Source organism: Emys orbicularis, chromosome 3 (genome assembly GCF_028017835.1).
Source record: "Emys orbicularis isolate rEmyOrb1 chromosome 3, rEmyOrb1.hap1, whole genome shotgun sequence".
In the NCBI taxonomy this organism is placed as follows: domain Eukaryota; kingdom Metazoa; phylum Chordata; order Testudines; family Emydidae; genus Emys; species Emys orbicularis.
Window position 1 is genome coordinate 216,450,190 of NC_088685.1, and position 27,975 is coordinate 216,478,164.

The window sequence follows — 27,975 nt, forward strand, 5'->3', positions numbered from 1 at the left end:
GAGAGTTGGTGTGTTTCTGGGAGTCCCAGCTTGTGCAGTCCTGTGACTACGTGAGAATCTCAACTTCTGTTTGAACACACATGGGTCTAGCCCTTGTGGCTGTGGAGCAGGGCTTGAAAACGTGACCCCTCCCCACCAAGGCTCCAAGACGGAAAGGTCAATAAACAACCCAACATTTGTCAGTTTGGAAACGTTCAAGCCGGTCTCTGGGGACCTGATTCCTTTCTGGATGCTGGGGCCTGCTGATACCAGAGTTAGGCTGCAGACCCCATGAATCCGTGCCGATCTGGTCCCTTTACGTCCTGTCTTCACCTGGTACCTAGGCCTCTGGTCTCTGGGCCTGGTTGCCTTTCCCCTCACCCCAGCCCTGGCTCTCCTCAGGACCAGGGACTGGCCACTCTGGGCTGGTGAGTATACCCTGCTCTGTGGCTGGAGAGGAGGGGGATCTGTGCCCCATCACTGCGGCAGCTGTTAAACTAGGTAAGGACTTCATTCGATTGCCCCTTCCCCTTGACATGCCCATTTTCAGGGCACTGGCCCGAGCCCTCCAGGGGCTCCGCCTCGCAGAGGCAGCTGAGCTGCACTCCCCAAGGAGGAATGAGCCCTGCCCCAGGCCTCCGCCCAGAGTTTTGCTGAGTCACTCTCCTAACGCAATCACAGGGCCGCCTTGGCCAGGGGCCTGGCCCCTTAGCTGGCAGCTTGCCCAAAGACCTGGTCCGAGATCAGCCAAGCGAGGAATCGCTACAGGCTGGGCCGCTCCTCCCATGCTCCAGGGAATGTGGCTTATCCCACAAAGGCACTTGGTCTCTAAAGACAGGACTGAGTTTATCCCCCCTCCCCAAAGTTAGGGGCTGCTGGCCTGCTGCAAAGCAACACCTTCCTGGGCAGTTCGCACCATGCACGCTAGAACTGCTCCCAAGCTGCACCTCGGCCACTATCAGCACCAGGCAGCCCCCAGTGCTGGAGTAAAAGGGGGTCTACAGCTGCCCAGTGGAGCCGGAACTGGTGCAGCACCCATCTCTAGATTCCCAGATCTTAAGACCAGCAGGGACCATTAGATCTCCTGGCCTGACCCCCTGTATTGCACAGGCCAGAGAAGTCCCCCCAGTGAGTCCCGCACCAAGTCTCTGCCCCACAGGTAGGCTAGGATGTGTCTATTAGAAAGACCAACAGTCCTGATTTAAATACACCCATCGGTGGAGAACCCACCACCTCCCTTGGTGACTTGTCGCACCAGTCAGCCGCTCTCGCTGTTAAAACCAGGAGTGCTTCCTGGGCTCGTGGTGGCTATTTCAAACTCTCAGCGGTTTCCACTGGGGATCAGGGCTGTCCTGGATCCTCTCCTTTCCCAGTGTAGGATTGTTCCCAGCTCTGCCAAGCCATGGCTGTTTGCTAGGGAAACACCTGAGGAGTTTGCAATTACAGTGGGTGGTACTAAGTGGGGGACTGGACTCAGGGCCGGCGCTTCCACTAAGTGACTCTAGGCGGTCGCCTAGGGCAGCAGGATTTGGGGGGCGGCATTTTGCCGCCCTCGGCAGAAATTCGGAGGCGGGGGGTCCTTCCGCTCCGGGTCTTCGGCGGAAATTCAGCGGTGGGTCCTTCACTCGCTCCGGGAGCTGCCCAAGTGCCCCGAAGACGTGGAGCGGAAGGACCCCCCCCCCCCCCCACCGAAGACCCCAGGCCTCCTGAATGCTCAGAGGAGGAGCGCTGTCGCCTAGGGCGGCAAAAACCCTGACGCCGCTCCTGACTGGACTCTGCCATGGGTGGGACCCTGGAAATCTCAGAAATCTCCCAGGAGCGGCTGTGGATGCAGTTCTGGAGCACTGGCCAAAAGCCAGGGCCAGGTCCATCGTGGGTGTAAATCAGCATAGCTCTACTGATGTCAATGGAATGACACTGCTTTACCCCAGCTGAGGATCTGGGCCCCATCCTTTGAGTGCTAGCTCTGGCAGCAGTGTCTGGGCCAGTGGGTCTCCACTATTAACTCTGCCTGGCCCAGGAGCTCTAATGACGTGTGTCCAACGACGCTACGGGAAAGTTAAAATCTAACGCTCTGCACTCTCCTCCCAGGGCTTATAAACACAACAGGCAAGTCTGTTAAATTAACTGGCCACACCTATGTTAGCTCCTTCCCTCAAGGCAGGTCGCATTCATCCATCTGATCAGTCAAGAGTTCACCTGTCTCAGGGAGGGAGAGGAGGCTGCATTTGAAAGCCCCTTCCAGTTGCAAGAACCAGTGTCTCTCAGGTGGTGCAGTTGAAAGGACAAAGATGGCATCGGCAGCTGCTGCAGTCTCCTTGCCTACCGGCTTCTCGGTCCTGACGACATTTCCTGATCTCCTCTTTATCCCCGAATTTGTAAGTTTGGGCTCTTTTTTTTTTTTTTTTTAATTGAATTTTTAGAACCAGAGCAATGGTTGTGAAGGTGCCCAGAGGCTTTGTGTTGCAGATTTCTGAGTAAAGTACAGTGTTTAAGCCATGTGCTGGTATGGTGCTGTGCACCTCTGGCTCACACCTCTGCACTGTGGCAGTGTACAATTTCTCCCCCCCCCCCCCACCCATGCTCACTGTGCTCCTTGCAGGATACAGCTGGGGGCATGAATTCAGGGGTGCGGTTGTGGACAGAGTTTTTCAAACTTTCTAAGTGAGACCATCATAACTGGGACAGTGGAGAAAAGAGTGGGGACTTCACGGCTGAGATTTCCACAGCATTAATGGCAATTGGACAGCCAAATCTCCTAGGCAAATTTCATAATCTCAGCCTCTACCTGTGCCCAATTTCCTGATCAATGCGTTTGGATAAGTGTTGGCAGCACTGCAGAAGATAAAATGTTAAATAGGCTAAACGAAGCCTGTTGTCTGTGACGGCAATTCAGCTATTGATACATGCACAGTACAAGCTTTCCGAGGGGCAGCCAAAATCTAACTCAGCTGCAAATTTGGAGGCCTTTTTAAACGAGTGAATTTTGACTGTATACATAATATGTGGAATGTTGTAAAAGTCTGGCTAAGTTTAGACTTTCCAATGAAGGGTTGGCATGAACCCTGGCAGACACAGCACTACAAGATACAACACATATCGAAGGTGGTAAAAACAACTGTATGGCATTTTTATGTTTGAGTAGTAGTATGAGATCATGGGATTAAATACGGTATCGGATGAATAGGCACAAGGACAAAGAATTAGGCCTATTATGTAACCTGAATATTACAGTGGGAGAAAATGATAGTGACTCTCCAGGTATTTAACAAACATTAAAGATATAACTAAGGCCGCCTGAAAATTTTTCCATCTAACCTGTTTTTCGACAGAAAAGTGGCGCTTTGACAAAATGAAAATTTTTGCAGAGAATATTTGTTTTCCTCTAAAAATTTATAAAACAAACAAAAAACAAAATCTGAGATTTTTTTTTTCCAGCCAATAACCAATAATTCAGATAAAACTTGTAAAATTACCTTTGTTTGCTTGTTTTGTTTGTTTTTTGTGGCAGTTTTGGGGCCAAAACTTTTCAGTTTTCCAGTGAAAAGCTGAAGTTTTCCCACAAGGGGGGAAAAAAATTCTGATCAGCTCTCGATGTGACCGGTGGGCAAACTGGTTCCCAGGGTGAAAGACTGCTGGTCCCATTGGCTTCAGTGGGTCCAAGACGTCGCCTGAACGGTTTAAGGGATTTGTTCAAGGTCTCCCAGGGCAGAGGCTCCTTCCTCTCCCAATCTCCCCTGCCCTGCCCCCTGCTCTGTGCAGTTTTAAAACAACAGGAAACCAGGAGATAATGTTACATTGCTGGTAACACATTTGTTTGAAAAATGTAACTGAACAAGTGAAACTAGCATTTACATTGTGCTGTCTAAACAATGATAGCTCAGGATCGTTAGGTCACATAGGGCCTGATCCTGCCCAATGCTCAGGCTCAGATCAATTTAGGTTACTAATTCCCACTGAGATTAATGGGCGTCCGGGGTCTCAATACCTTTGAGCTCTTACTGCCCCCTGTGAGTTACGCAGCACCCTCCACTCCCAGTAAGGCCTTCAGGAGTGGGAGGGCTCGGTGCTTTTCAGGCCTGGCTCTACAGGACAAATGTCTAAGCACTGATGCTGCAGCTGGCTCCCTCCAAGCAGCTTGGAGCCGTCTACAGAATCGGGGCCCGAGTATCACCGAGATCTGTGACTGCCGTAGAATATTCACGCTCAGACCCACATCTCAGCCTGCGGCTCTGAGCAGCCCTGCCGGAGTTGTCGCAGCAGACAATGATCTCACAGCAATGCTGCTCTGACCCAGTCCCCCTCCTCTGCCATGTCCATCCTGTTTTTCCACCCACTTCCCTGAGCCTGGTCTGCGTCTCTGGGACATCACCGTCCCCTCGCATGCAGCCCCTTCATCCCCATGGATCCCGCGACTCTGACCCCTTGGGGCAAATTCTGAGCCAGCACGTGGTGTCCCTGTGTAACTAGCAAGAAAGCCTAGCTACGGGCAAGGACTCCGACTTCACCAGCTTGCTGGCTGTAGGGCCCATCCTAGGGGTGGTCTGCACCGTGACACTCACTCGCAGTAAGAAGCAGAGAGGAATTTGTAGGGGGCTGTGGCCTTCGGTGGTTCTGTAGCCATCAGATGGTGCCAAGGCGTTGGCTACCCCCCTGCACCTGGGTGGATGTCACGCTAGGAGAAGGAGGAGGGTGTCTGACCAGCCTCAGGCTCCAAGGTCCAGGAGTGGGCCTGTGGTGGTGCCTCTGTACCCCATGGTGGAGTCCAGTCCCGTCACGGGGTCAGTAAGCAGGGGTACCCGGGGGGGGGGAGGAGGATGTTCTTCCCCTGCCCCCCAGTGAGGAGGCAGCAGATGGAGATCTCCACTGGCCTTGTGTACCCCTCCCATGGCTGCCCCGAACCCCGCCCCCCCCGAAGCAATCGCGTCTCTCCTTCCCAGAGAGGGACACAACAGGTTTGTGGGGGCCTTTCTACAGCACCCCCATGCAGCAGCCTCTCCGAGGCCACCCAATAGACTCCCTTTCACTCCCGCAATGACCCTAGCGCAGTCCTGTGGGAACCGGGTCCCCCCACCTTGGCAGCAGCCGCCCGGAAGAGAGAGAGTGTAACACACACACCTCCTGGGTGTGGTGTCTGGCCCGTCTAGTGGCACCGAGACCACTTAGAGAGAAAATGAGTCTGCTACAGCCTTAGCTAACTGCCAGTTGGCTTTTAGATCATGTGGCAGAGGCTCATGCACTAAGCTCCAGCAGTCCCAGGTTCGATCCTGCCCGACGACGACTGGGGTCTGTTGGCGTTACACTAGCAGAGCGCCGAAGGGGGAAGGGTGTAAGTCAGGAGCTGTAGCAGCGGGACAGCGAGGCGCCACCCCAGTGACAAACATGTCCGACCGCGTCCATCGGTCAGGTCAGGTGTGCGGGCTCTGCACCTGGGTCTCGCTCAGCGGGGGCGCCCTTCTGACGGGGCCTCGCTAGAGTGGGGCCTGGGGGAGTGGCAGGAATGCGTCCCTTCTGTGTAGCCCAAAGCCTGGCTCTGGGAACGGAGCGCAACCTCCCTTCCCAGAAAGGATAAGCTTCAGGGAAAAACACCGCTCCCCCCCCCAGGGCTTGAAATCTGCCCCCTGACTAGGCCTGGCCACCCAGGTACCCCGGCCCACTGCCCGTGGGAGGCCAAACAGTCAGACCACTGAACAGCTCAGAGGGTTTATTATGCCCACTTCCCTCTGCCATTGAACAAACTGATAAGCCACCTGAGAACAGCCCTGGAGATAGTGAGACTAAAGGAACTGCAGGTGGTGCCCAGCGCCCCTGAGATAACAGGAGGGGCCTGCAGCTCCTGGGAAGCAGAATAATTTCCACCCAGTTGACAGAAGGCTGGGAAGTGTGATAGTGAACAAGGGCTGGGGAGGAGGGGACAAGTGGATGGAGAGCTGGACAGGATGAGGAGGGGCCGTTCTCTTCTTCCACAGTGGCTCTTAGGATCCACCCAAAAATCTCTCTGAGGGGAGATCAGAAATCCGGCTCCCCTTTGCCAGCGACGTACGTGGTGCCGCTGCTTTCGTGCAGCGCACGCACCCCACTAGCTGGGAGGAGGAGTTCTCCTGGCACTCGTCCCTTTGGAAGATGATCGTTTAGCAAGCAGATATGGGGAGGAGACGGATACGGACCGTGACTTCATTTAGTACCTGGCCAATCGATATTCTAGCTGGCATGTTGGATCAATGCATTGCAATTTAAACAGATCGAACCACTTCCATTCCTTGCTCCAGCATGGATTTGAGAACAGTTAGTTTTTCTCAATAGAACTCTTAAGCAAGAGGGTCACTTCTTCAGAGGGGTCCCGCCGAGTAGGAAGGATTTGGCCAGGCAGGTCTGTTCAGTTGGGGAACACCCAGTTGATGTGGGCAGGAGTGCAGAGTGCTACTCCCGGTATTTGGCAGGACACAGGGCCAAATCCTTAGCTGCTGTAAATCAGTGTAATTCTAAAGATTTCATTGGACTGGCAGTGATTTACACCCATTGGGAATCTCTGGTCCACGTGTGACTCCGAGCATGGGATAAAGGAAGAGAAAACTGGCAGGGGAAATAGTGTGTTCAGCGCACTGAAAATCTGCTTTCAAAAACATCACTGGACAAGAAGCAGGGTAAATGTTCTGTGTTATTGAAATGCACCTTGCTTCGTACATACTGTTTGTTCAAAGGTTTAGCTCGAAGGTGATCTGTTTGGTGAGCGCTCGCTCGCTGTTGGAACTAGAGCTGGCCAAAATGTTTAGAATTTTGAAATTCTAAAAATAAATGGGAAACATTTCAGAAAGTGTTCACGAAATGTCCTTGTTGTTTTGAGCAACCCTAATTCTAATGTTTAGACAGAGAATGAAAAGAAGCCAATGAAACCTGGCCATAGGGGGGTGATGCAAAGGTATGTAGCTGGCTGTGATTGTTGATGTGAAACATGAGATGAGTGTGAAGAATGAAACAGCTTGCAATGGAACTATTAAAAAAACAAACAAAAAAAAAAACCTTGAACAAAAATAGTACGGACCTATTCAGAGGGAGGCTAAATACTGTCTCAGGCCCTGTGGCTGGATCAGCCATGTATTTGTTGTAGCGAGCCTGGGGCTGTCTGTGCCCTGCTAACACGGGTGCAAAGCAGGAGCCGCTCCCCTGAGTCAGTGGGATTACAGTGGTGCAAACGGGAGCAGAAGCAGGCGTGCAAGAGGCAGACAGGGAGGGATCCAACAGACAGACAAAGTGACCAGCACCGCGTACATCTGTACCCCAGCTCGCCCCTCTGGCCCAGACTCTCTTCACTCCTCCTTGTTGCTTGCAGCAGGTCGTCAAACCCCAGGTTACGCTGATCTCTTTCCCCATCTGTAATCCTTGCCCCAGCTCCTCGGACCACACCTCCTGCGCCTTGTTCCCCTTCCCCGCACCTTCCCTCCCCAGCACAAGTTCCCTTCTGTCGGCAGGCGAGAAATGCAATCAAGTCACAAGCCCTGAGGCCAGAGAGCTGTGGGGGTGGGAGCTGGCTGTAGGGGCTCCTGTCCCATGCGGTCTCCATGGTGCCCCCCACTGCTGTTTGAGGGGTGGGTCAGTGTCCCTCCCCCATCCTGCCGGCTCTGCATAAAATCTGGACCCCACTGACACCCATGACAGATTTCTCATTGGTCTCAGTAAAGCCAGGATGTCGCCCATTGCCCTGACTCCAGGGGGGAACCAGGGGGGGGGGATTACAGCCCCACATGGTGCCCAGCACTTGTCAGGCCCTGTCCTCTGGCCTCCCAGGTCTGCCTGTTGCTGCTGCTATCCTCGGGGAAAGCCAGTGTCAGAATCCAGTCCCCAAATTCTGCTGGGCACTGGGTCTCCTTCCCCCTCATGTACCCGGCCCCGTCTGCCTTTAGCCCCAGAGCCAGAGGGAAGGACTGCTCTTCCCTGGGAGGGTGGAGACAGCCCTCTGCGTCCCCAGGGTTATCCTGTCCCTACACCCCCTGCCCCACGGGAGAGGTGTCTCACGCCCGCTGGGGAGCTGGGCCTCCCAGAGCTAGAGGCCAGGGATTCAGCTAGGTGCTAGTTAAAGGAGATTGAAACAGTCGCCAGGGGCAGGTCCAGCCCTTTGCTCCTCGGCCCTGGAGATTTAACTGTTGTCTGTCCCCTGCCTGTGCCAGAATTAGTAACTGATTCCGTCACCGCTGCAGCTGGGAACCCAAACACCGCCCCTGACTTTCCACATCCTCCGCACACCAGACACGCAGCCCCTTCCCTGTTAGGCTGATCCTGGACAGCGCTCCTTTGGATACATCCCACGCCTCCAACCTGCTCATCTGCAGCATGCCGGGCAGGCGGATTCACAGTTTCACCCACCTGGCCTCCGTGGTATTACCACTTCCCTTCTCTTATTATTGCCACTGCAGATTGTGCAGCCTAATCCTGCCCCGAAACCAGCCCAAACTTGATACTTTCGGTTACGTGCTGCCCTGAGTCTGTTTCCCTGTTTGCTAGAACTCAGTGAGCACAAAGTGCAAACTCTGGTGAACACAAACAGCTGCAGAAAGTTGCTGAATCCCTTGTGAACAGAATGCACCAGGGTTTGGAGCAGCAGGAAGGAAAATGATTAAGTCAGTCTCCTGATTTGCAAGGGCCTGACTCCATCTGCTTTTGCATGGGTAACGACCGCGCAAGTGGAAAGGCAATGGAGACACAGGCCCCCAAAGCTTGGGTAACACTACAGGCGATAGCACTGGCTTGCGAGTTGTTAGCTATTCCTAGGCCCTATTAGCCAGAAGGTGTTCTCATGCCAACAATCAGATAATTGTAGATATCAATTGTGCTGAAAACTCCTATGGACATATTATCGCTCCCGGCTGTGTACTTAGGGGGAGTCATGCATTGGTAACAAAATTTTGATTAAAAGATAAGTTACCCAACACAATGTTAAAACTGAAATTGCCTTTCTTGGGTTGATATAGCAACTGCTTTTATCAGGGGAAAACATCGACATTTGAAGCATTTATGCAACCATTATTATGGCAAAAGGTCCTGAGATGAGAGAACAGGATCAGGACATCTGGTTTTACCATTTGGGAAATTCGGAATGTGTTGTGTTGACAACTAGTTTAATGATGGTTAGACTTGGCAGAATTCGATTTTTATTTTTTATCATTCTCCCCCCCCCCCCCCCTATTTTTTATCAATTAAAATTTTCACGGTTGCAGGAAGCTCTGGGGGTCGGACAATGGGGAGGTCAGATATTTATTTAATGCCGATAGATGTTGACCTTATAAAAGTTAAAGCTTCTTAACCATTAAAACACAAATTGGCAACATCCCATGTCTAAGTATACAAAGTAAATATCCCTAAATCAAACACTACGTTCTCAAGCAGCATTTTGCTTACTTTGCCTGTCTGTAAATTTTGATGATTATCGATGGAGATATTTTTTCTGGCATGTGTGTAAGAGGAAACTGATGTTTACTGGCATTTAACGATAAAAATCTAACCCTTCCAAGACTAATTCTAGTCAAAAGAATAGGAGTACTTGTGGCACCTTGGAGACTAACAAATTTATTGTAGCATAAGCTTTTTAAATAAATTTGTTAGTCTCTAAGGTGCCACAAGTACTCCTGTTCTTTTTGCGGATACAGACTAACACAGCTGCTACTCTGAAACCTAATTCTAGTCAGATATTCGATGTTCAGAGCTTTCCAGACAGCTGCACAAGCTGTGGTAGCAAGGCCACGTAGAGTATGTCTGCGCTTCAAGCTGGAGAGGAAATTTCCAGCTCGAGGAGACGTACCTGGGCCAGCTCTGATAGCACTGCTCATCGAACGCAAGCTGCAGTGGTGAGAGCGGCAGCAGGGGCTAGCCGCCCCGAGCATGAACCTGCCATTTTGGTTTCCTGCTGCTCGCGCCGAGCTGGCTGCCCTCTGCTTGCAGTGCACTAGCTTGATCAAAGTTAGCAGGGGCCCCTCTAGTCCCCTCCAGCTCGAAGCAGACGCCCTGAGGAAACCAGACTGGAATGTGCTGCAGGTTGGGTGTTTTCTCTGCTTTTTAACATCACTCTGATGCAACCTGCCAGAGGAGGCTTTGCTCAGACGGTGGCCCCCCTCCTGCAAGTGGATCCATCTTGGCAGACCCTTGTGCTCTCATTGCCACAGGCTGTTGCCCTCTGCCAAACTGGTCCTTCCAATGAGCTTTCTGAATCTGGCTGAGGACAGTTTGATTTGATTCTGGTGCTGGCACGAAGTCGGCTGCCCTGAGTTGTTACATCCCGTGTGATCGCTGGGTTTTATTATCATCATTTTGGATTACTAAGGGAACACTTCCCGCGCCCCCCCCCCCCACTTTTTTTGTAGCTACAGAAACACAACAAAGCTTTCAGGACGCTCATCACAAATGATGAGAGCCCTCTTAGAGAAAACATTTCCAAAGAAGGGTGTGGGGAAATTTAGCTGCATGACTGCTTGATTTGAAAGAGTATCATCAGGCCCCGTGACACTCCAAGGGCCAGCTTCCTCAGGGTTTGCGTAAATACTATGCTTTTCATCTGCACGGCCCCACGCCCCCGAGCCTGGCTTTGGGTGTTCTGTTTAACTACCCCCCAGGCTGATTGCCACAGAGAGAGCTTGGATGTTTCCCCACCTTGGTGCCACCTTCTTCCCAGCCCAACAAGCGCCCATCTGTGTGGCCCGTCAGTTATGCAGGGAAAGAAGGTGCAGCCGGAGTGGAGAAGTAGCACGAAGTAGCAGACTCCAAAGGCAGAGAAGAGCAGCAAAAACCTCCTGAGCTGTTCTCACATTCTCCTTGCACCTCCTTGCTGCTGAGGTAGCAAAGTGAAATGTGAGCAGGTTGGGATTTCCTAAGGGAGTTAGGTGCCAGGAGTTTGGGGCCTAACTCCCTTTAGACTCCTTTGGAATTTGCAACCTACATTCCCGCGATGTTACCCCAGGAAGGATCAGAGATGTGGCTCGAGTAAGTTTCGCTTTGCTGCCAGTGCCCAGAGGGGAGTTGGGTGGGACAGGAGGAGCAAATGCAACCGGAAAAGAAGGGCTGGAGGCTACAGTGGCTGAGACTAAACAGTAAAGGTCTAGCCTGAGCCCCGTGAGGCCTGGCTCACTCCAGGAGCTTGGGTTTCAGGCAGGGGATAGGGTGACCAGATAGCAAGTGTGAACAATCGGGGTGGGGGGTAATAGGTGCCTATATAAGACAAAGCCCTGAATATAGGGACTGTCCCTATAAAATCGGGACATCTGGTCACCCTAGGCTCAGACCTGGGTTCAGTGCCCTGTTCTGCTACTGACTCGCTCTGTGACTTTAAGTGAGTCACTTAGGCGAGGGCTACCCTAGGGGGTGGGGGGTGCTTCTGCGCTCCGGGTCTTCGGCGGCAATTCTGTGGCGGGTCCTTCACTCGGTCCGGGACCCGCCGCCGAAGTGCCCCGAAGACCGGGAGCACGGAAGGACCCCCGCCTAGGGCGCCAAAAACCCTGGCGCCGCTCCTGGGTGAGACAAGATGTGGCCAGCGTGACCAGCTATCAGCCACTCCCACGAAATCCCACCGGGCAAGAGCAGCTGGTGGCACAAGGCTGGGCAGCCGTACCCTAGGCCAGAGCCACGCTGGGATCCATTTAATAAGGGGGTGAGGCTGGCTTCCCTTGGCCCCTGTGCCAGCCCTAGCACCAAGGCAGGGTCAGTTCCCCCATCCCCCTTCACTGTACCCTGCCCTTGGCCTCTGCATCCTGGATGGAGGGACGGGACGAAGGGGACGTGTGCTGGGGCACTGACGGGGGTGCGGGGGTCTGGCTATGGAGGGAGGAGAGGAGGGTCTGGGCTCAGGGCATGGCCCGATGGACAGGGAGAATTGGGAACTGGATGCAGGGGAGCAGGGATGTCAGGGGAACTCAACTGTGTAGGAGGCAGCTTGGAATGAAACCATTTAACTTGGGCATCGCCCACTGTTGGTTCATGGCTCAGTGCCGGTGAGGCATGAATGGCAGGCGGCAGGAGAGAAAGGAGCCTGCGAGGGGCTGTGTGCGCAGAGTAACCGTGGTCCCTTAGGTAAGAGCAAACCCTGTTTCCGCTAATGAAGTCAGTGCTCTGGGCCCAATGGGGAGTGGAGGGGATTTCTCAGCCAGGCTCTGGCGCAGTCTGAACCACCCAACTTTGCATCTCTTTCTGAAAGACCCCCCGCAAGCAAGGTCTGGGCCGGGGGAGGCTCCCTGGCTGTGTGACACAGGCGGTCTGGCTCGATGGTCTGGTGGACCCTGCTGGCCTTGGACTCTGTGATTCTATCTGGCTGGAGTCCAGGCCCTGCTCTCTGCTACTGCCTAGGCTCCTGGCTTGCTTTTGTACTGCAGCCTCGGGAACACCCACCGCTGTGTAACTCACAGCAGCTGGTGACATGGTGCCAGCGCCTTTGAGAGAGGAGGGAAAAGACGCAAACAAGACACCCTGGGACACCTGCCCTCACACGGGCTCAGTGTGTCCCTAGGGGAAGGTGAACTGGTTCTGGAGAACAACGCGCCGCGCTCCCAACTCCTTGTCTCTGTTTGCAAAGGAAGTGTTGGTTTTACAAGTGTATTTGCAGAACTGTAAAAACAGTCGTCAAGGAATGGCTACAAATCCCAAAGGGCCCTACTAGTAACAAAAGAGCAACAAAAGAAGTTGGCAACAGAATTGTTAACCCACAACATAGAAGGGACTTTCCCCACTGACGAGCTAGTTATTGGATGCAGCAATTCGAACTGACTGGCCGAAAAAGAAAACCTGTATTTCCAGGACTTAGCCTGCAGTCTAAGCACCAGTCCCATCTTGTGTTCCTTGCTGCATTTTGCTGGCCAGACAGCTAGTGGGACACTGGCAAAGTCTGATGCCTCAGCAGGAGCACACTAGAACTCTCTTCCCTGAGAAAGCAGAGACGGGAAATCGGATTCCAGAGGATGGGGCTAGAATTCGCTGACCAGTCCTCAGAAGAAGCAGCTAAAGGGCACACAGCTTTCTGGAATCTGGCGCTGTAATGAGCAGAAGCTGGATTCTCTCTGTAGCATTTACAGCCATTGTCCAGGGCCGTGTTTTCAAAAGTGCTGATGGGAAACGAGTCTGTGGGATTTGTGCTCCTAATTCCCTACGGGGCTTGGGGAACCCGCCAGCAATAATCACGTATGGCCTGTTCCCTTGTACACTACTTGACACCCGTTCAGGTGTGGGCTTTTTACCGAGCTACTTCTAAACCGTAGTGTGGCTGCAGCTCCGCTACTCCCCTTCCCATACAGCTATCCTGGGATAAGAACCTTTATACTGGGACAACTGTGCCCACACCAGGGGGTCGAACTGCTCCAACTACACTGGGATAGTTCAAGTGGTACAACTTGTGTGTAGACAAGGCCTGAGGGGCCGGTCTGACTTCGCAGCAGCAAAAGTCATGGCACTCCCATAATGAGGGGAGGGGAGATGTTCCCACACTAGCCCCTGAGTGTGAGTGTGAGTGTGTTTGGCTGGAGGGTGTCTGTGCAGTCACCACATCTAGCTGTGTCTCCAGACTGGTAGCTCTGGCTCCAAGCGTCTCTAGCACTGAGACGAATTGCTGGAGCTCCCCATGCGTGCTAGCAGCTTTGTCGCTGGCTGGGGCAATGGAGACTGTTGATGTTGTTCTCTGGCGGTTTCAGAAATCTGGCTACCTTAGGGCTGGGGGAGTTAACAGACCGGCTGCCGCACTCCGGAGCGGGTGGCTGCCTGAGGTCGTTATGGTGCTGAGCCAGGAGCTGGGAGGGCAAGGCTGGCAGGGAACACGCCTCACCGTCACGCACTGCTGGAACTGAACCAAACGACAGTCCTAGGTCAGCTCTGGGGAGCCGCCTCCACAGCGGCTGCCTGTTGGCACGATGCCATGGCCTTCAGGGGAGCTGTTCTGATTTCCATCCTCCCTGGGGTCCGGGGGAGAGTCTCTTCCAGGTCCTAGGCGTGCCTGGGAGGACTGAGCTGCCCCAAGAAAGGCGGCTCTGGTGACACGTCTAGCTGAGAGCAGACAGGCCACCCTCTCTAGCCTTTCCTCCTGGGACTTCCAGCCTAAGGCTGCAGGCTCCAGCGGGTCCGATTCATACAGCCGGCTCTGGGGGCTTGGCTGACCCAAAAGGCTGCACCTTTAGCCATGGTCCATCAGCACTGGTGAGCCCCTGACAGCTTTGAGCTATGTGGAAAACCCAGGCAAAGGCAGCTTCAGCTGTTTGCTGTTGCATTGACTCAGATGGGGGAAGGTGAAGGGAGCCTCTCAGGGAAGGGAATGAGATACCACATCAGCATAATGGGGCTGCCTCCAGGGGAGGCCACATTCCTCTGCCCGCTGTTTGTTTACTCTCCTAACACAGCCTTTCTTTTACTGATCACTCCAGCTAGCTGCCTGCCTGGGGAGCCAGGTGGATGTCCTATTGCCTCTATATAAATCCATGGTACACCCACATCTTGAATACTGCGTACAGATGTGGTCGCCCCATCTCAAAAAAGATATATTAGAATTGGAAAAAGTACAGAGAAGGGCAACAAAAATGATTAGGGGCATGGAACAGCTTCCGTATGAGGAGAGATTAGTAAGACTGGGACTTTTCGGCTTGGAAAAGAGATGACTAAGGGGAGATATGATACAGGTCTATAAAATCATGACTGGGGAGAAAGTAAATAAGGAAGTGTTATTTACTCTGTGACGGGTTGGATCACAGAAACCCCCTTGGGAGCTGCCACCCAATGTGCAAAGACTACCCCTGCTCCTGTTTTCCCTGCCAGCTCGGGACTCCAGCACCCCGTCTCGCTGAGTCAGACACTCCTGTCTGGCTCCAACACAGAACAAGGGTCCGAATCAGTTGTCCTAAAGCTGCAAGTTTACCCAAAACCAGCTCACAGGAGTGTGCTTGTCTTTAGCACTCAGATGCCCAACTCCCAATGGGGTCTAAACCCAGATAAATCCGTTTTACCCTGCATAAAGCTTATGCAGGGCAAACTCATAAATTGTTCGCCCTCTATAACACTGATAGAGAGATATGCACAGTTGTTTGCTCCCCCAGGTATTAATACATACTCTGAGTAAATTACTAAATAAAAAGTGATTTTATTAAATACAGACAGTAGGATCTAAGTGGTTCAAAGTAGTAACAGACAGAACAAAGTAAGTCACAAGCAAAATAAAATAAAATGCGCAAATCTATGCCTAATCAAACTAAATACAGATAATCTCACCCTCAGAGATGCTTCAGTAAGTTTTTCTCAGACTGGACACCTTCCAGGCCTGGGCACAATTCTTTCCCCTGGTACAGCTTTTGTTCCAGCTTAGGTGTTATCTAGGGGATTCTCCATGATGGCTCCTCTCCCTCTCTGTTCTCTTCCACCCCTTTATATATCTTTTGCATAAGGCGGGAACCCTTTGTCTCTCTGGGTTTCCCCCTCCCCTCACTGGAAAAGCACCAGGTTAAAGATGGATTCCAGTTCAGGTGACATGATCACATGTCACTGCAAGACTTCATTACTCACTTGCCAGCACACACATATACAGGGAGACTCACAGGTAAACAGCCATCTGCAGACAATGGGAGTCATCAAGATTCCAAACCATCATTAATGGCCCACACTTTACATAATTACAATAGGCCCTCAGAGTTACATTTTATATTTCTAGTTTTAGATACAAGAGTGGTACATTTCTACAAATAGGATGATCACACTCAGTAGATTATGAGCTTTGTAATGATACCTTACAAGAGACCTTTTGCACAAAGCATATCCCATTTGCATTATAGTCACTTATTATCAATTTTTTTATAAAACTATCCCAGTTACATTATATTCACTTATTATCATGTTTTTATAAAACCATGTAGACTGCACAACGTCACACCCTCCTCCTGAACTTACTGCCAGAGACTTGGACACTGACCATGGCGGAGGCAGTATACCTAAAATTCGTTTTTGGGCTCCCCTATGGGGCAGACACTCCTGTGTCCCCCAAAAGGGAAAGAGACCCTGACCCAGCTGTAGGCTCACAGCTACCAGCTATGAGGGACCTTTCGCTGGCCAGCAAAATCCCCCCCCTTTCACTCAGGTTGGGTTTGCTTCCAGCTAGAGTCCTTGGGGTTTGTTCCCACCGCAGCAGTCACCAGGACCCCAACTTCCAGCTCCAGGATACATGTCTCTGTGCACCTCTTCCACTCCATTACAGCCAGGTCATGCTTCTGGGTCTTACTTGCTTTGTTTCTTAAGTCCAGGTTGGTGGGCAGCCTTTTCTTTTTCCAGGTTAGCCTTTTCCCAGGCAAATTGTATATCAATTTCCATTTGTCTTCCCTTGAGACCATCACTCGATGAGCTGGGATACCACAGAGAACACCCTCCTGCCAGAACAGGCACCCCTCCCCTCCTGTCTTGCTAGGTTAGACACTCCAGTCAGCTTCAGCACAGACAGAGGTTGGGCCACACCCATCTGCAGTTCACTGAAACTGAGATGCACTCAGCTCAGGGGCTTCTTTGTTAACAGAGACATTCCCAGCGCCCATTGTTCAGTCTTTCTGGGCAATTTGCAACTTGTGTAGTTTTAGCTTCTTTTGATATTCATTCTTACTTATTTTGCTTCCTTTTCTGTCCCTAATTCCCTTTCCCGAAATAAGCAAACAGAAAATAACAAACCAGTAACCACTTTGTCTGTTCTCCAGCCACCACACTTAAAACTCACTTAAAATCACTACCAGTATCTCAAAGCAATCAGCTGTGCACAGATCCTGCTCGACTACGCCACTGTGACGGGTTGGATCACAGAAACCCCCTTGGGAGCTGCCACCCAATGTGCAAAGACTACCCCTGCTTCTGTTTTCCCTGCCAGCTCAGGATTCCAGCACCCTGTCTTGCTGAGCCAGACACTCCAGTCTGCTCTAACAAAGACTCAGGGTCTGAATCACTTGTCCCAAAGCTGCAAGTTTACCTACAAACCAGCTCACAGGAGTGTGCTTGTCTTTAGCACTCAGATGCCCAACTCCCAATGGGGTCTAAACCCAGATAAATCCGTTTTACCCTGCATAAAGCTTATGCAGGGCAAACTCATAAATTGTTCGCCCTCTATAACACTGATAGAGAGATATGCACAGTTGTTTGCTCCCCCAGGTATTAATACATACTCTGAGTAAATTACTAAATAAAAAGTGATTTTATTAAATACAGACAGTAGGATCTAAGTGGTTCAAAGTAGTAACAGACAGAACAAAGTAAGTCACAAGCAAAATAAAATAAAATGCGCAAATCTATGCCTAATCAAACTAAATACAGATAATCTCACCCTCAGAGATGCTTCAGTAAGTTTTTCTCAGACTGGACACCTTCCAGGCCTGGGCACAATTCTTTCCCCTGGTACAGCTTTTGTTCCAGCTTAGGTGTTATCTAGGGGATTCTCCATGATGGCTCCTCTCCCTCTCTGTTCTCTTCCACCCCTTTATATATCTTTTGCATAAGGCGGGAACCCTTTGTCTCTCTGGGTTTCCACCCCCTCCCCTCACTGGAAAAGCACCAGGTTAAAGATGGATTCCAGTTCAGGTGACATGATCACATGTCACTGCAAGACTTCATTACTCACTTGCCAGCACACACATATACAGGGAGACTCACAGGTAAACAGCCATCTGCAGACAATGGGAGTCATCAAGATTCCAAACCATCATTAATGGCCCACACTTTACATAATTACAATAGGCCCTCAGAGTTACATTTTATATTTCTAGTTTTAGATACAAGAGTGGTACATTTCTACAAATAGGATGATCACACTCAGTAGATTATGAGCTTTGTAATGATACCTTACAAGAGACCTTTTGCACAAAGCATATCCCATTTGCATTATAGTCACTTATTATCAATTTTTTTATAAAACTATCCCAGTTACATTATATTCACTTATTATCATGTTTTTATAAAACCATGTAGACTGCACAACGTCACATACTCCTTCTCATAACACAAGAACTAGGGGCCTCCAAATGAAATTAATAGGCAGCAGGTTTAAAACAAACAAAAGGAAGTATTTCTTCACACAGTACACAGTCAACCTGTGGAACTCCTTGCCAGAGGATGTTGCGAAGGTCAAGGCTATAACAGAGTTCAAAAAAGAACTAGATAAATTCATGGAGGACAGGTCCATCAGTGGCTATTAGCCAGGATGGGCAGGGATGGTGTCCCTAGCCTCTGTTTGCCCAAAGCTGGGAATGGGCGACAGGGGATGGATCACTCCATAATTGTCCTGTTCTGTTCATTCCCTCTGGGGCACCTGGCATTGGCCAAGGTCGGAAGCAGGGCCGGCTCCAGGCACCAGCCCACCAAGCTTGTGCTTGGGGCGGCACTTGGAGGGGGGCGGCGCGGTGCTCCAGCTCCGGCCGCTGGGGAGAGCGGGGCCGCGACTGGGCTCTCCGCCCTGCCCCCGGCGCTCTGGCCGCCGGGGAGCGCGGAGCCCCCGCCGGGCTCGCTGCCCTCCCCCCGGCGACCCGGCAGGGCTCGCCTCCCTCCTCCCGGGGCTCCGCCGCCAGCAGAGCCGCGGCGGGCTCGCCGCCCTCCCCCCGCGCTCTGGCCGGTTGGGGAGAGCGGCCCGCGGCAGGGCTCCTGGGGGGACGGGGAGGGGGCGGCGGGAGGCTTTTTTGCCTGGGGCGGCAAAAAAGCCAGAGCCGGCCCTGGTCGGAAGACAGGATACTGGGCTAGATGGATCTTTGGTCTGACCCAATGTGGCCGTTCTCATATCTCACTGGAGGCCACGTCTGTGGAGCTCTGGATTCCAAGTGCATGAAGCGCTGTGTGCTTGGGGCACATGGGCAGTGTGGGGTTTTGTTAGTTACAAAATGCTGCAACATGACAGACACACTCAGGTGTTCCCAGCGCGCTGCTGTCTGCGTTACCCTCACAATTCGTAAGTAAATGTGGGGAGGTTCTGCCGAGGTCTCACACCTCTGTTTCAGACTCTAAGCGGTGTCATCTAGGAAGGGAACCATTAAACTGCTGTGGACGCTGACGATTTGTAGTGCCTAGGAACACAAGCGTGACCCAGGACCCATTGTGCTAGAGGCTGTACAAACGCAGAACCTCAGACTGCTCAAATGGGACGACCTCACTTACCACATTGTCTTTTCATAGGCCTGATCCTGCTCTCAGATCCACCGGGGTACAAGGCTCTTGCCTTGTGGATCAGCTTGCTGGACCAGGCCATGTTCTGGTCAATATTATCCATGCAAGGTGAAATAAAATCACCACCTCCCTGCACCTGTTCTGGTCAAACCCTTTTTCGGGATGGTAATTTAATTGTTTGCCAAGTTCCGTTGCTGAGCTGCTGTGTGTGGCAGGCGGTCTCTGCAGATTGCAATTATTCCAGTACATTAGTGCCCGGAGGCCTTGGTTGGCACTGGGGCCCCATCGCGCTAGGTGCTGCACAGGCACAAGGTTGAGGGACAGGCCCTGCCCCAACGAGCTCACAGACCCGACAGACAGGGAGGGAGCGGGCAGGAGGGGAAACAGAAGTGACTTGCCCAGGTCACACAGCAGCGTACAGCTATATCCCCGCAGTCAGCGGTGGGGAGACAGACATCGCCCTCAACAGGGGAGGCAGTATCGACCAGTGGAGAGAGCACTGGACTGGCTCCATTCCCAGCTCTGCTGCTGGGTGACTTGGGGCAAGTCACTTCACTGCCCTGTGCCTCAGTTTCGTCATCTATAAAATGGGGGCAGTGATACTGGTCTTTGTACAGTGCTGTGAGATCTCTGGCTGAGAAGAGCGGGGGGTGGGAAGGGGTTAATTTAAGACCCTGAGCACTAAAAGCAAAATCCGTAGGACCTGAGGTGGAGGTTCCTGTATTCGGTAGAGGCCAGTCACTAGAGGGGACTGTGGCCAGGCCTTCTAGAGAGCAGCATGTGGGCAGTCAGGGCTCAGTCCTTTAAGAGCGCTCCTCAAATAAGTGTGAGAGAAGTGTCCCACTTCCTCTCAAATGCGTCGTGCTAACAGTGTTATTGATGGCAGGCCTGGAAAGGGGCAGGCTGGTTAGACCCCCCAGAGGTCTGGATGCGAGAGAGCCTGGCCGCGTCGTATTCCCCGCTTGTCCAGAACAGAACATTCTCAAAACTTCAGGGGTAAAAATCAACCCCACAAACTCCTGCCTCCTCCCGAGAGGCCCTCTGCTCCAGCTTGCCAGGCCATGAGAGCTCAGCACTGTGCCGGAGGGGCTGCATTCTTTTCTTTTTTGTTTGCTTATTTCAATGTCAAGCTAAAAAATGGCATGGGAACTCGGGAACAGAAATGTGTGGGAGGGAGGGAGGTGAACAAGGCACTTAGCAGCGGCTTTCATGACCTCTCAAATCAGACACTTTTACAACAGGTGAAGTGGGTGAGGCTTGATTTGTGGGGCAGAATTCTGCCTGCCTGAGAGAGGAGAAGCAACATTAGGCAGCCAGCAGCCACTCTTCCGTTGCTAATGGCTGTGAATGGTGCTAAGAGATGTTGGAACAGCTGTCTGAAGTGTTTGACAACAGTACCTGAGGCTTTGGGGGAAATAGCAGGGCTCTGGGCTCATTATCCTTTCCCATACTTGACAGATAATTGGAGGGGCTATTCATCAGGCTGTCCTGCTCTTTGCTTTAACAGAGTAAACTAGGTCCCTCTCTCCTGGTGTGTGGGCTCATGTTACCTACTTATGGTGAAGCATTTCAGAAAACGATACCTGGAACAGGTTTTTTTTAACCTCGCATTCCACACTGCGCTGGGTTTCAACCGAGCACCTACCGGTTCTTGGGGATCTCCACAGCCCCTCGCTGCCAGTGAGTCGTGGATCGTCTGCAGATTCCAGCAACTGACCAAGCAAATTCAGACCCTATTTGTGCAACTGTGTTGTGATTGCTGCCCGGTTTGTCGTTAGACCTACTAATAAACGTGTATATTCTAAGTTCATGAAAGGGGCATGCAGCTGTTACTCTCCAGGAGTGATAAGGAAGAGTAAAAATACTTCTACATAGTGCTTAGTGTGTCTCTTGCATCAATAGGCTTCGAAGTTGGTCACTAAGTTGGGTGAGAACCAGAAAATGTTTCCTCCGGGGTTTGCAGAAGACCTCATTCATGTGATCAATCCAGCATGTATGTTTCTGGACTTGCACAATGCTTCCATCCAGTGGATTCTCTCAATGTGTCAAACTATTGGGCCTTTTGAGACTAGCCAAAGAAATGTGTTCCCTTCCCAGGATAAAGCTGGGATGAAATAAAGGCATCTCAGAACTGCAGGTCTTCCTACAGCGTGCAGCAATAGAGGATTTCTGAATGTTGTGATGCTGTGGGGGAAATATCTTCTCTACTTTCAAAACGTTCTCAAGTGGTGTAAAATATTAGTGTTGTGATTTGCCAGGGTAAGTTGGTGTCTGAAATCAGAATCAGCCAAACCTCAGGACAAAATGGTAACTCGGGTTATGTCTACACTGCAGCAGTTCTAGCGGTGCGGCTTTGGCACTGCTATGTCGCTGGAGTGTAGACACTTGCTACGCTGACGGAAGGGTTTTTCTGTCAGTGTAGGTAATCCACCTCTCTGAATGGCAGTCACTAAGTTAAACAGAATAATTCTTCCATCGATCCTAGCCATGTCTGCAGTGGAGGTTAGGTCAACCTAACTACATCGCAGAGGAGACGCAGCTTTTCGCAGCCTGAGTGCTGTAGCTAGGTCCACCTAAGTTTTAGGTGTAGACGAGGCCTCAGAATGATTCTAGGCTTATTGAGCCTGATTCATCTTGTGGAGCTTTAGCTGCACGCAAGAACCTCCATTTTCCCTTAAGCGCAACAATCAGACATGGCTCTGCCATTGCATCTTCCTCTTCGCATGCAGCCAGCGCGCTTTACAGCACCCAGGAGTCCGTTTAGCCTCCTCTCCCCTGTGACGCAGGGCAGCAGTCATCAGGCTCTCTGTAAAGATGAGGAGACTGGTAATACAGAGGCTAAAAGCCCTGATCCGGCCAATGCTTCCTACAACGTGCGATGCTCGCTCCTGCGAGGAATAATAGACGTGCAATGCCTGAGACTGCTCCCAGAAGGTTGTGGGTGAGAGAAGTCTCTTCGGTCTCCATGTCTGTTCAGTGCTTGGCATCGCTGCTGCTACCAAGGAAGGATGCAAATTGTTCTGGGTTTTGTGGTGTCCAGCCAGCCCGGCTCGCCCGTCACACAGGCCCCAGCAGCACGGGGAGCTGGTTTTCAGTTCCTGCTGCCCCCGGTGAGGCTGGGCTGAGTGAACTGAAACGCGTCCGGCTCCACGGGCCATTGTCCAGCCCCCGGGACAAACAATGCGCCCGATCCCATTCAGCATGCGGAGGGCCTGGGGAGGAGTCAGTGAACTAACGCCAGCCTCCTGCCTTTCTGGGCCGGGCTCAGACATAGGCTCTCTAGGGTTCTGCCAAGGCCCCGGGTCAGCGAAGCACTTGAGCACATCCTTCAAGTTAAGCATGTGCTTAAGTCCCATTGACTTAAAAATTAAGCATGTGCTTAACTGCCATGCTGAATTGTGACCTACAGCCTATTGACCTGCTTCCCCTTGCTGTATTCTTTCTCCTTCCCGTTACTCCCACCCTCTTTCCTCTCCTCCCCTGTGCCCCTCCCCGATGGTGCCCTCATTTAAACTCTTTTGGGCCCCTATATTCCATCTAAATTCATACAGCAGTGTTGTCACCTTTCCATTTGCCTCCCTGGTCATGTCTCATCATTTCCTCCCCCCCCCCCCTCCGCAAACGCTGCCAGGTACTACATACCAGCTCTTAGGTATGTACCACCGCAGGGGAGTGACCATGCTGGCTAGGGCTGTGTGCGCGGCCCATCCCTGATCACTGCCCAATGCAGCATCGGGGTGAATTAGCGAGGCCATTGGAAATGGGGACAATCTGGGCATTTAGATAATACGTAGTCCTGCCATGAGTGCAGGGGACTGGACTAGATGACCTCTCGAGGTCCCTTCCAGTTCTATGATTTCAAACCGATTACCCACCGATTAAAACTGCTATTGGACAGACTGGCACCGGGCATAGTGCCACAAGCTATCATGAAATTCCGGGCTACTGTGGTCTCGGAGCACCGCTGTGGGGTGTGATAGCTGCCTGCCTGGGAAGGTGGGGCACATGTTTCTGTGTCACCTGGAAGAGCTGTGGAAAGAGCCTTCAAGGAGACCCCTCCCATCAATGCCCAGCTCTGGGTGGCAAATGGCCAAGGGCTGGATGCAGGGGGTCATTGGCAAACCACTAAAGCAACAGAACCTGGAGTTGGTGTGGGATTCTGCTGGGGCCCCGGGACGCTGAGATGACGATTTGCCCCCCCATACGACAATAAATTGCAGAACTAGATGATTGCTACCTTGTGAATTGCCTGAGAAGAAGGGAAATCTAGGTGTAGAACTGCTGTATTTTATTAAGACAGGGTTTGTTAAATTAATATCCCTATTTGCCTTCTTTCCCCAAGAAACTATCTTGATGTACAGCTTTCAGGTTGAGACCAATGGACTTATCATGTCTTTTGAGATCATAACATGACACATGATGATGGAAGATACGAAACCTGAATTATTCTGTTCTCTCTCCCTTTTGCTTATTCCTTGTAGGTCTTTGGAGGCCTTGTCTGGATCCTGGTGGCCTCAACCAGGGTAGCTTATCAATTACTGCAAGGCTGGGTTATGTTTGTCTCCGTGTTCTGCTTCACATTGTCAACTCTTCTCATGTGCCTCTATTTCTGCGGCGCTCATGGTGGAAAATCTTCTTGGATCGCAGTGGTAAGCTGATCCTGTCTTTGTATAGCTCACTGACACATACAGTCTGAGCACTGTGGCCCTGATCCAGCCAACACTTAGGCATGTACTTGAATCAATGGGACTATTCACTGGTGTCAAGTGAAGTTAAGCATGTGTGTTGGCAGACTGGGTTTATATGCCTCTCATATCCTGTGCCATTGCAGGATTATCAAAATCTGCTATCAGGCCCTGAATCCAGAATAAGCAGCCTCCGTTGCTGCTGGCTCAGGAAGCCCAGCAGTTGTGCATGTTGCACCTGTTCTGATGAACAATTAGCAAAGCTGTGTTTTGCATTTCACTATAGCCCCAGGAAGGGACTGTAGTCCACACCCCTCCTGATGTACCTCCCTTCCCTCTTCTCCTCCAAAGCCCTTTCTTTCCGGGGAGCCTTCTGCCCCCTCTGAGATGTCAGCCATTGATAAGCTATAGCGCCACATGCAGGGAAAGGATGTTCTTATGCACTAGATGTTGGCACAGGACTTGGAAGATCAGAGTTACAGCTGGTTGGGAATGTTCTGTCAATTATTTTCACAGGAAATAGTTTTTGCAAAATTAAAATTTTCCACAAGATGATTTTGAATTTGCTGAAACTTTTCAATTTTCTTTCAGGAAAATCAAAACAAAATATTTTTGCTTTGGGTCAATTCACCACTAAACTGCATTTCCCAATGGGGATGCCATTTCCCTATGGGAACTGTAATTCAAACTGCTCATGTCCCCATTCGCTTATGGGCGGATCTCCCTGGCTGGACCACACTTCCCATGGTGCAACACCATGTGAGACACATGAGTTCAGGTGCATCATGGAAGATGAAGCATGGCTGGGGAGCTCAGCCCATTGGGGAGAATGGAGGCCTGAGATGCCCAAACTACAACTCCCATGAGGCAATGCAGTTTAATGTTGAACTGACTTGAAGTGAAATGTTTAGGGGTCAATTCAACAAACTGAAATGCAACTTTTCACTGTTTCCAAAATGAAATGTTTTGAAAACTTGTTCTGGGGAAAATGTCAATATTTCATCTTTGTCCCAATTCAGCGGGGAGGGGGGGCGCTGAAATATCGGAACTTCCCATGGGATGGCAATTCCGATTATTGCTCTGTTCTGACCCGAGTTCTGTTTCTCAGTCTGCTACAGACTCCCTGAATGACCTCAGGCAAATCTCTTTGCCTCTGTCTCCCCATCTGTTTAAACAGGAAAGCTACTTCCCTCCCTCTCAGGGGTGTTGTGAGGGGCTCAGACATGACGGTTCAGGAGTGCCCTAGAAAATCTAATAATCCCAAGTTTCCCTCCCTCCCTCCCCACTGGAACATTCCTCCAGTGGCTTGGGAGGTGGGACGAAGAGGTCCTCCATGATGGCGAACTGAGCAGGGTGGAGCCAGTCTCCTCAGGAGTCATTGGTGGAAGAGGACAAGATGGCTCCTGGGCTCTGGGGCCCTGCCCCTCCCGCCGTAGCCCCGTACTGACTGTCCATGCCCTCTGGGGGCCCTGGCACACGGAGCAGCATATTAGCCAGGCCCTTGTACCATTCAAGACAGTGCCAGGTGGGGATGTAAGTGCTCTGCTCCTCCCTGGGGTCACTGGGCCTTCACTTAGGGTTGCCAGGTGTCTGGTTTTTGACTGGAACACCCGGTTGAAAAGGGACCCTGGCGGCTCTGGTCATTAAAAGTCCGGTCAGCGGCGCAGTGGGGGCCCGGGGCTAAGGCAGGCTCCCTACCTGCCCTAGTGCCGCGTGGCTCCCGGAAGCGGCTCCGCACGCTGCCCCCGCCCCAGTGCCCAGGGCAGGCAGCGTGGCTACGGTGGCAGAGATGTGGTACCGCTGGGATTGGTGGTTTTGTTGTTTGTTGTCTCAGCGGAGGGGCATGGCCTGCGGTAACTGCAAGCTCAGCTCCCTTGCAATGAGGCCTGCTCCGAGTGGCCTTCCACACAGGCGCAACATGGGGGAGAACAGCCTCCATATACCACAACCCTGTGGAAAATTGGGGATTTTGCCTTGAGTCCCCCTGTCTGCTCTCTTACTTATTGTTTGTATTACTGTAGCACCTAGGAGTCCCAGTCACAGGCCAGGCCCTGCTGTGCTAGGTGCTGTACAAACACCGAACAAAGAGTACCTGCCCATCTTAGTGAGATCAGAATTTCCAGCATATGGCAGCAGAAATGGGTTTCCATTTGCCCACTGCCAGTTGGCCCCTGCAACACTTCTTATATCACGTACAAGAGACACTGATATCAGTGGAGATGGAATCACAGGTGGAGATGCAAAGACCCAGATCCTCAAAAGTATACGGGCACCTAACTCCCTTTGGGAGTGGCCCGTTGGGAATTAGGCACCTAAATATCTTTGAGGATCTGGGCTACAGTGCAGCTCCTGCCAAAATCTATTTGCCAACCTGCCAGACTTGGACAGAATCACATTTGCACAAACCACTCTGGCCTGAGTCTTAAGTTAAATGAACTAGTTGTGTGGGGCTGCGTGTGCTTTCATCACGCTGCCGGAAGAGTGTGTGTGTTTGCTTCGAGTACCTTCTTCTCTCTCTGACCTGAATGGCATTCCTGGAAATGATTGTTAATTATTATTGTTTTCTAGGATGCTTTCTATCATTCAGTGGCTGCTCTGTTTTACCTGAGTGCTGCTGTTTTACAAGCCACTGCTACCATTGGGGCCCAACCCACCAACAACAATGCCAATCAATTTAAAATTTACCAGGAAGACATTGCAGCAGTGGTAAGTGTCAAATAGCTTTCACAGTGGAGGGGTGAACAAAATGTATGAGGAGTGAAAGATGAATGGCCTGGGAGACAACCTAAGACCCAGCACTTCCATGAGCGGGGCGGAGGATAACCCTGCTCTCCCTCACTGTGATAATGAGCAGGTTAATCATCCCCATCTATCAAACTCCAAAAGACACTGGGATCCGGGCCATTCATATCCAGTACAGTACAGTAGCCCGCCCTTTCCTCACATGCCCACGGTTTTTAACCCCTTTCTAATATAGTATTACTGAGTGCTGTGCTCTGTGGCCAGGTGGCCACCGTCCCTAAGCCCAGCCAAGGCTCCGTCCCCGCTGAGCATAGTAGAAGCCAGTGAAGATCTTCTCTTCTACCTGCAAAGACTCTGGGGAACATGGTGGCCATCTTAACTGAGGGCCAGTGGTGGCTTCAGCCAAGAGGTGAAAGTAAGCTGGTCCGTACCGGCAAGAGCCAGTACGCCGTGCCGGACCACACCGGCTTCCGCGGCCGGGATTTAAAGGGCTCGGGGCTCCCGCAGTGGCGGGGAGCTCCGAGCCCTTTAAATCCTGCCTGCAGCTCCGGCGGCCGGGCTGGGGCCGGGATTTAAAGGGCTCGGAGCTCCCCGCCGCTGCGGGAGTCCTGAGCACTTTAAATCCCAGCTGGAACTGCGGTGGGGATTTAAAGGGCCCGGAGCTCCGCGGCAGCCCGAGCCCCGGGCCCTTTAATTTGCACGTGAGCCCCGGGGCTCCCAGCCACCTCTGCAGCTGGGAGCCCCGGGTTGTTTTAAAGGCCCTGGGGCTCCCAGCCACAGCCGGTGCCCCAGGGCCTTTAAATCTTGAGAGGCCCCACCTCTTCCGGTTGAGGCCACGCCCCCCTCAGGACTCCGGCAGTACCGGTAAGTCCTGTAAGTTACTTTCACCCCTGGTTCAGCCCCATTGAAAGAAATGGCAGATGGCAGCCGTTTGAGAAAGGGTAAAAGTGTGTGAGACGCCACCAGAGATTGAGACCCCGCCTATTGGGAGATGCTCACAATTAGTATCGTGAGGATCAGGGAAACCAATTCAAAAGCACCTAAGTGACTCAAGAACTTGAGCCCCATTTTCAAAAGTGACATCTGCACTTCAGAGCCTAAGTGACTTTCAGTGATACCTGGATTCTAAATCACTTAGGTGACTTTGAAAATCTTACCCTGAGCAACTCTGGAATGGAGTCACTGCTTTTGGGCTCGAAGTACTGTACTGGTTAATACGAATACTGCTGAATGGGCAAACATAAATAAAAGTGCAAATCCAGTGTAAGCAAACAATATCCTTTAGCAATTAACTGTAGCTGACTCCAGCTGTTTCCATTGTAGGTATTTGCATTTTTAGCCACCTTGACGTACGTGATCCATAAAGGGTTCTCTCTGCTGAGATGGAAATCCTCATAAAACCTCCAGAGCTTCCCCTAAGCCTTAAGGAATCCATCTTGAGCAT

At 51.7% G+C, this 27,975-nt stretch overlaps 1 protein-coding gene across 4 annotated transcripts; it reads left to right on the forward strand.

Annotated features, from left to right (window-relative positions):
* The first annotated feature begins 2,270 nt into the window (after nt 1–2,270).
* MAL (mal, T cell differentiation protein) lies at nt 2,271–27,929 on the forward strand. 4 transcript variants are annotated; one of them, XM_065402002.1, is made up of 4 exons: nt 2,271–2,357; nt 23,586–23,753; nt 26,358–26,495; nt 27,855–27,929. In XM_065402002.1, exons 1-4 carry the CDS (start codon nt 2,271–2,273, stop codon nt 27,927–27,929), a joined length of 468 nt encoding a protein of 155 aa, XP_065258074.1. The 4 variants fall into 4 exon arrangements, with proteins under 4 accessions (XP_065258074.1, XP_065258075.1, XP_065258076.1 ...); XM_065402003.1 differs by lacking the exon at nt 26,358–26,495; XM_065402004.1 differs by lacking the exon at nt 23,586–23,753.
* The last annotated feature ends 46 nt before the right edge of the window (nt 27,930–27,975 follow it).

What these genes read in the sequence shown, in the direction of transcription:
- MAL (XM_065402002.1), top strand. Translation starts at nt 2,271, where the DNA reads ATGGCATCGGCAGCTGCTGCAGTCTCCTTGCCTACCGGCTTCTCGGTC. An exon ending in AATCTTCTTGGATCGCAGTG is followed by an intron (nt 23,754 to 26,357) that starts GTAAGCTGATCC and finishes ATTGTTTTCTAG; the next exon opens with GATGCTTTCTATCATTCAGT. An exon ending in AGGAAGACATTGCAGCAGTG is followed by an intron (nt 26,496 to 27,854) that starts GTAAGTGTCAAA and finishes TTTCCATTGTAG; the next exon opens with GTATTTGCATTTTTAGCCAC.